The sequence below is a fragment of the Diorhabda sublineata genome, chromosome 9 (genome assembly GCF_026230105.1).
Source record: "Diorhabda sublineata isolate icDioSubl1.1 chromosome 9, icDioSubl1.1, whole genome shotgun sequence".
Taxonomy (NCBI): Eukaryota; Metazoa; Arthropoda; class Insecta; order Coleoptera; family Chrysomelidae; genus Diorhabda; species Diorhabda sublineata.
The window spans coordinates 7396456-7404211 of record NC_079482.1 but is presented as its reverse complement, the minus strand read 5'-3'; the positions used below and the strand labels follow the sequence as shown (position 1 = coordinate 7404211).

Sequence of the window (7756 nt, the reverse complement as noted above, 5' to 3'; positions counted from 1 at the left end):
GTTCTCTTATAAGATATTCAGCACATAGATAAACATTGCGAGGTACACGTCATTCCTTCAAAATTTATTTTCGGTGACTTAAGCTACTAGCAAAAATAACAACTATAAAAAAGAATTGTTGACAGTGACATTATGAAAAGGTTATATTTTAGTATAATGTTATGGTTTTGAGATTTGTTGACGCGGTAAGGATGCTGGATTTTGAGTAGTAATTTAGTTTATCAATTAACAATGTGTGAAGCTGTTACAACTATCTTAAATGATATTTTAAAAGTCGAAGGCATCGAAGAGGCATTTAGCTGCTTCCTTGTGCATAGATTAAACAATGAAACGGAAAAAATTACGACCTGGCAACAAGAGCTAAGTACCGCATTTAGAAACACAAACCCAGAGCAGTTAGATGTAGCAGTGAGGCAGTATTTAGGTATAGCATATGGATGTTCTCAGAATCATTTGAAACTTTTGATGGAATTACTCGAAACATCTGTGAAAAATGGCACATTACCAGCTCGTAAAGTTTGCGAAATTATCATTTCAAGTGAATTATTACAACATAGTAATCCACATTTCTGGGTAGAATGTTTCAAGTTAATTAAAACAATTATTGATTTAGTAGAATATAAAGGTGTGAGAGAGATTATGAAGGTAAGTGGTAAATGTTTTCCAACATTGTATTTTAATATTGATTTGTTTAATAGGGATGTTGTGAGAAAGCTAAAACACTTCCTTGGTGCTTGAACTCTGGTCTACAACCCCAAACTCAAGCTCTTATGGAAGTGGCTCAAAAGATAATGGATAGAGATGCATGTCTTCTGCCAGGGTATTTACTAGTTAATGAGCTACAAAAGGCTTTTCCTGATTGCCCTCATTGGAGGTTATCAGCTTTATTTTCTGATTATGTTGAAAGCTTTAGAGCCTGTGCTCAAATGGTGTCAATTATTGGACAGACTGAAATGAGACCTGTTGTTGAACATAGTGGCTGTCCTGAACATTTAGTAAATCCTTGGAAGCTTGATCCACAAACTTTGAGATTTGCCGTTAAAGGTAATTTTCCTAAAACAAACCCCAACCTGTTTGAAATAGATTTGAAAATTTGTTTTATAATACTGTGTAAGGTGAAGTTGTATTTACAATAACAAATTCAACGGAAAAACTGTTTTCTTGTAAAATACTCTAAATTGTTACCACAGTAAATTAATTTTCATGTTTTGTTTACCAATATGTTAGGTACCTTACCATATGCTCCAGAATTGTTAGAAAAGCAAACTGGTTTATTGAGATATGTATTAGAGCAGCCTTATAGTCGTGATATGGTGTGTGGTATGCTAGGCTTGAATAAACAACACAAACAACATTGCCAGGCAATTGAAGAACAACTGGTAGAACTTGTGATATTGGCTTTAGAAAGAACAGAAGTGGAAGGAGATGAACAGGCAACTCAAGACTTGTGGATTCATTTATCTTCACAATTAATTTATTTTGTGTTGTTTCAATTTGCCAGTTTTCCTAGTCTTGTCATGTCATTACATTCTAGATTACAGGGAAGGGATTTACGGAGAGGTAAATATTTGATATAATATACATATTTCAAACGCTTGTAAATATAACAAAAAGTAATATAGTTTTCCAAATAATTTTTATTCAATGAATTCAATAAAATCAAAATACCATCAATAAATGAAGGAATTGGAAAGTTGATATATAGTAGGCATCATAAATATTTTGTGTTGAGATAATGTGTTGATTGTTCAATTTCAGGAAGAGACCAGTTAATGTGGGTTCTGTTGCAATTTATCTCTGGTTCCATTCAACGTAATCCTCTCTCCAACTTCCTTCCAGTATTGAGATTATACGAACTTTTATATCCAGAACAGGATCAGCCTCTTCCTGTACCAGATTTTAACCAACCACAATGCACTCGTCAGATGGCAATGACGTGCATTTGGATTCATCTTACAAAGAAAGCTCAAGCTGAACAAGCAAATATTTCTTGGCCTGTTCCAGCTAAATTACGAGCTCATCATGATTTTCTTCAGCACTTGGTTCCTCCTAATAACGCAGCTCTAGCAATGGGGAATGATTACAGAATTGCTTTATTATGTAATGCTTATTCAACAAATCAGGATTATTTTAGGTATATATCAATAATAATTATTAAATCAGATTTAGGTTAAAGTACAGAAAAATGTTTAATATATCTATTTGTTTTATTAGCAAACCAATGGCAGCACTTGTTGAAACAATTCAAGGAAGTTCTAAATCTTCATCTCCTCCAACTGCACCACTCAGTATGACAGTTCTTGATTCACTTACAGTACATTCAAAAATGAGTCTAATACACAGCATTGTCACTCATGTTATCAAATCTTCCCAAACAAAATCAGGAATGCCTCTATCGCCAGCTCTCGTAGAAACTTACAGCAGACTTCTTGTGTATACTGAAATTGAATCCTTGGGCATCAAGGGGTTCTTAAACCAATTGCTACCTCAAGTGTACAAGTTTCATGCTTGGGGTACATTGTACACTTTATTAGAAATGTTCAGTTACAGGATGCATCACATTCATCCACATTATAGAGTACAGTTGTTGAGTCATTTACATTCTCTGGCTGCAGTACCTCAGGCAAATCAAACTCAGTTGCACCTGTGTGTGGAATCGACAGCATTAAGACTAATTACAGGTAGGTGAACATTATCTTTTTATTCAATGGTAATCACTTATATGAATTTTTTTATTTCATTATTTAAAGGCCTTGGCAGTGGGGACGTTCAACCCGAATTATCCCGTTTTCTCACTGAACCGAAAGGAATTGTTTCAGCTGAATCAGAAGAACTCAATAGAGCTCTTATTTTAACATTAGCAAGAGCCACACATGTTACAGGCATTGATGGTTCTTGGTGTCATGAACTTCTTGCAACAATCGCTCAAAGCACGCCACATGCTTGGGCTCCACAAACATTGGAATGTTTTCCTAGGGCGATGGCTGAGTTTTTCACCCAACATGTTGTACCAAAAGAAAATAAACAACAACTCAAAAAAGCAGTAGAAGAAGAAAATAGAAAATGGGCGTCTATGAATAATGAAAATGATATAATGGCACATTTTGGGGTACCAGGTGCACCGCCTTTGTTCTTGTGTCTCTTGTGGAGGATGTTGCTAGACACAAATCATATAACTCCCATATCCTACAAGTAAGACTTTCTATTATCATTTTTTATCTAATTTTAGTGTCCTTCCAGTATATTGAGAACATTTTTTATATATTCAGGAAATTTGTCCTTTATTCACTTTGTAAAGAATAGTGAATTTTAATGAAGACAAGAAACACTCATGCATATAGTATTGTTGTAAGTTGTCTTCTTTGACATAAACTCCAAATTTTTTTATTTTTTAGAATTTTGGAAAGAATTGGAGCCAGAGCACTATCAGCACACTTGAGAAAATTCTGTGACTGCTTGGTATTTGAGTTCAGTAATTCACCAGGAGGACAGCATGTCAATAAATGTGTAGATACTGTCAATGACATGATCTGGAAGTATAACATAGTAACTATTGACCGATTAGTTTTATGCTTAGCATTGAGAACACAAGAGGGCAGTGAAGCGCAAGTTTGTTCATTTATTATACAATTAGTTTTACTGAAAGCATCTGAATTTCGTACAAGGGTGCAAGATTTTGTTAAGGATAACTCACCTGATCATTGGAATCAAACAAATTGGCATGAGAAACATTTGGAATTCCAGAGAAAATATCCGGAAAAGTTTGCACCGGAAGAACAGAGTGGAGGTTATCATCCTAATTTTGGAAATGTTTGTTTAAGGTAATTCGAAATAATGTAATTAGTTTTATGATGTCAATATTATTGCTTTGGAATCAAATTTTTATAGAAAAAAATATAAACCAAAATTTATCGCATTGCAAAATTAAGTTTTTAACAGAAAATTCTTTCGGCAGTTGAAAAATGTTTATTATAAAATTAATTGGAAACAGAAAAATAATTTTTGTATAGCGGATGTAGATATTCCGATCTATCATTATAAAAATGTTTCAATTGGTAACTAATTTTTAATCCTTTCTGGGTTAATTTTTTTAATTTATTTTTTACACTGAAAAAATTAGTCAATATTGCTAAGTTGGTAGAATAGAGTATTGAATCTATTGTAAAATAGTTACTGGCATAATTCTTGAAATTTTATCAAGATAAATGTTTCTGCATTTTGTTTTAAGTTTATTTTTTAAGTATGGAGATTGGTTTCTATTTATACATATTTCTTTATGTGTTGCTCTATATAACATGTTTTTTTTGTGCAAATACTCATTAAAATTTGTACTTAATTTTCGGGAAGAACAATTATTTTAAATTGGAATTTAACTAGATTAAATTTTAACTTCTATTTATAAATCATAAAGCCATAATTTTGGTTAAATTTTGGCATGTATACTGGGTTGTAAAAATATTCTACATCATTGTAACAATGGTGATACATGTCATAGAAGTAGAGGTTGTACAATAAAGCAGTGTTTATGGTACCAGATATCTTCGACAATTAAGTGTATGTCATTTATACAAAAGACATCTGTGCAAGACCCTATTGAACAGGTTATTGATGTCAAAAGGTTCAGTACAGCTTCTATTTGGTTTTATATTATTGCTAGAGGTTGTAATGTTGATCTTTCCTTTATGAATTTGAACTGATTGATCTGAATAATTTAAAATTTTATTTTATATTGATACAGATGTACTGGATGTTTTCATAAAATCAAATTATGATTTTTACTTGTTTTATAAACATTATTCGTAAGACCAACTAAAATAACTTTCAAGTACTGTTTTTTTCTACAGGTTTTTGCCTGTATTTGACATAGTAGTACACAGATTTTTGGAAATACCGCAAGTCACCAAGAGTCTAGAAATCTTATTGGAACACCTAGGCTGTTTGTACAAATTTCATGACAGGCCAGTCACATACTTATACAATACATTGCATTATTATGAATCAAAACTGAGAGAAAGGCCGCCTCTAAAAAGGAAGTAAGTCACTCTTTCAATTTATATATGCAGTGTATGCTGCAATAAATAATTGTTGGAAAAAATAAATTATTTCATCTTAAATTTAACCTTACACCTTTGCATCTCTAGATTAGTTGCTGCTGTTTTGGGAAGTCTTAAAGAAACTCTTTCTGAACCATACCAAGCATTTTTAAAAACAAGCGCGGAAGAAATATGGTTACCTGAACTGGACTATTATATCCAAATGATAAAGAGGGTGGTAGACGTTATAAGTGGTACAAATTCCAATTCATCAACAGATTGGAGATTTAATGAATTTCCAAATGCTGGAGCTCATATACTTTACACTACTTGTGTCGAACTGATGGCTTTATCGGTTGGACCAACAGCAATAGCAAATGGGTTATTAGATGTTATAGCTAAAGGTTTGTAACTTCCTTCCATAAATTATTTTCAAATACCCAAAATTGGTACAAAGAAAATCAATAGATTCAACACATAATATTAGAATTGACTTATTGTGAGATTGTACCAAAATTTATATACTTATCATTACAATACTTTGAATGGCAATTTTTGATTAGTTATAACTAAGTTTCAAAATAATTTTACTAAAAATCAGTGCCTAATAGACTAGTGAGACATTTTTGTGATATAAGTAATAAAATCTATTTGTGACTAATTATTTTTTTATTTGGTACTTAGTAACTCAATTTTTCAGGTTATGTTATGATTCCCTCTGCCGATATTCATCAATGGATCAATGCAATCGGCTTGGTATTGTCAGCTCTTCCTATAAGCTACTGGAATGTCCTTCACGAAAGACTGATTTCTACTCTTTCTGAATTAGATTCGTGGCCTTTCGATACCTCGCCATTTGATCTTTTCAATTTCAAACACACCCACTGTGGATTGTTGCACAACCGATTTAGTTATATGTTAGCACTTGCCCATTCTGTTTGGCATCATGCAGGTCCTGGACAAATCGCTAGTGTTCCTCGTTGGGTACGAGAATGTCTTCCTGCAGTCGTAAGGACCGAAGAACAATTTTTGTATGTGTGTCATTTGGTAGGACCGTTTTTGCAGAGATTTCACATGGCTATAGTCGATTTGACAAACGCTCTATATGAATTACTCGCTCAAGTTGATCAAGCTCAAGCTGAATTGAAATACATGGATCCAGTTTGTGATTTGTTGTATCACATCAAATATATGTTTGTTGGGGATAGTATGAAAAAAGAACTGGAAGCTGTGGTGAGAAGATTGCGACCACAGTTGCAACTTAGGCTTAGATTTATTGCGCATCTTACTATAGAAGAAGTACATGCATCATAATAAGATGTGGTTAGTCCAAATTCATGAAAATTAGTTTCAACAAGTATTTGATCCTACTGTAACGGTAAGCTCACAAAGTATAACTTATACTTCATTGAAACATGTGAATATGGCATTATTAACAAATTTGAAATACTGTATAACCTCAATAATGGTGATAAAGATCTCTGAGAGCAATAATGCATCTGATGGTTTTAAATGAATTTGCCTTGGACAAAGTAACTGTTCAAAATTATAATTTCACATAATCTGAATTCAACCCACTTTAGGTTAAAGCACATATAGTGTCAGTATTCTACTGCCAGTCCAGCCAATTACTAATATTTTATAACCACAATAGCTTTTTGTGACCTATCTATGTTCTGGCCTCAACCATTTGCTGAATAATCAGGCGAGGGATGTAATATTTGGTACCTCACATTATATGCCCGAAATAACTGACCTTTTTTGTTTTTATGATGTTTATCGAGTTTTCGACCCTTATTCAGCTGTCTGAATACCTCTTGATTAAGTTGGAATTTCTGGAACTGTTAGTGATATTCATACTGAACACAATGTTTACACTACCACTACAGTAACACTCACAATATTACACCATCTGACGCGCGTTTCAATAACCAAGTTATCATCTTCAGAGACAGAAGGTAAACTACAACCTAATAACTTGTCTTACCTGTTTTATACTGAATTTCCCACCAACAAACCTCTCCTGAAAATGAATTCCAGTGGGAAAACTTCCTTGGTGGGAATCTTCACATTTATTCCTTGACTACTAAACTATAGAGTGGTGGTTGCTTTGATTCATTTAGTAGACTGTATTTTACAGTATGTCTGATGTCTGGCTTGGTATTCTGATAATTCTAGTTGAGAGTAAAATTTTAATGTGTTAACTTTTATTTTTACTTCTCTCTTCTTCAACTTCCCTTTTACAACAACCTTTTTGATCGCAATCATTATCAATAAAAATTATCTTACAAATTGTTAAAAGATTCCATAGGCAGCTGTTGCTTAAAATTGTACATTTTAAAAAATCAAATTAAATTATACCTTTGCCCTTTATCCCTATTTAAGCTTTTCTTACATTTAGTTGTAGTGTAAACAGTATGTTTATTACTTCATTACTGATATATGAAGTCCATGGGATCTTAAGATTTTTTGATAGCACCACATCTTCTACTCTTCTATTTTATTTATGATGTCAGCTTTAAGTGTCCATATAATTTCAGTGTAACTGACTAAAATCAATTATAACTAATAATAGCGTTGTGGGGAGGCTAAGGACCAATAATAGTTGCTTTGTCAGTAAATCTAGATCATCCTATTAACTAGATAGATGGTATTCCTTAACTGTGCATGTTGCTTTTGTAACATAAATTTATCCAAAAATAGATAACTGAGCTGAATTGAAA

General features: G+C 32.7%; 1 protein-coding gene across 2 annotated transcripts; it reads left to right on the top strand.

The window, feature by feature from the left end:
- Positions 1 to 123: 123 nt before the first annotated feature.
- On the top strand, positions 124 to 7737 carry LOC130448586 (mediator of RNA polymerase II transcription subunit 23). Of its 2 annotated transcripts, XM_056786008.1 has the most exons (11): positions 146 to 185; positions 275 to 645; positions 699 to 1044; positions 1228 to 1560; positions 1759 to 2134; positions 2215 to 2681; positions 2751 to 3192; positions 3396 to 3821; positions 4845 to 5033; positions 5142 to 5437; positions 5734 to 7737. In XM_056786008.1, the coding sequence occupies exons 2-11, from the start codon at positions 466 to 468 to the stop codon at positions 6345 to 6347; spliced, it is 3669 nt and encodes a 1222-aa protein (XP_056641986.1). In that variant the 5' UTR covers positions 146 to 185; positions 275 to 465; the 3' UTR covers positions 6348 to 7737. The 2 variants fall into 2 exon arrangements, with proteins under 2 accessions (XP_056641984.1, XP_056641986.1); XM_056786006.1 differs by having other exon boundaries at positions 124 to 645.
- Positions 7738 to 7756: the final 19 nt, after the last annotated feature.

What these genes read in the sequence shown, in the direction of transcription:
- LOC130448586 (XM_056786006.1), top strand. Translation starts at nt 232, where the DNA reads ATGTGTGAAGCTGTTACAACTATCTTAAATGATATTTTAAAAGTCGAA. An exon ending in GGGAAGGGATTTACGGAGAG is followed by an intron (nt 1,561 to 1,758) that starts GTAAATATTTGA and finishes GTTCAATTTCAG; the next exon opens with GAAGAGACCAGTTAATGTGG. An exon ending in ATAACTCCCATATCCTACAA is followed by an intron (nt 3,193 to 3,395) that starts GTAAGACTTTCT and finishes TTTATTTTTTAG; the next exon opens with AATTTTGGAAAGAATTGGAG.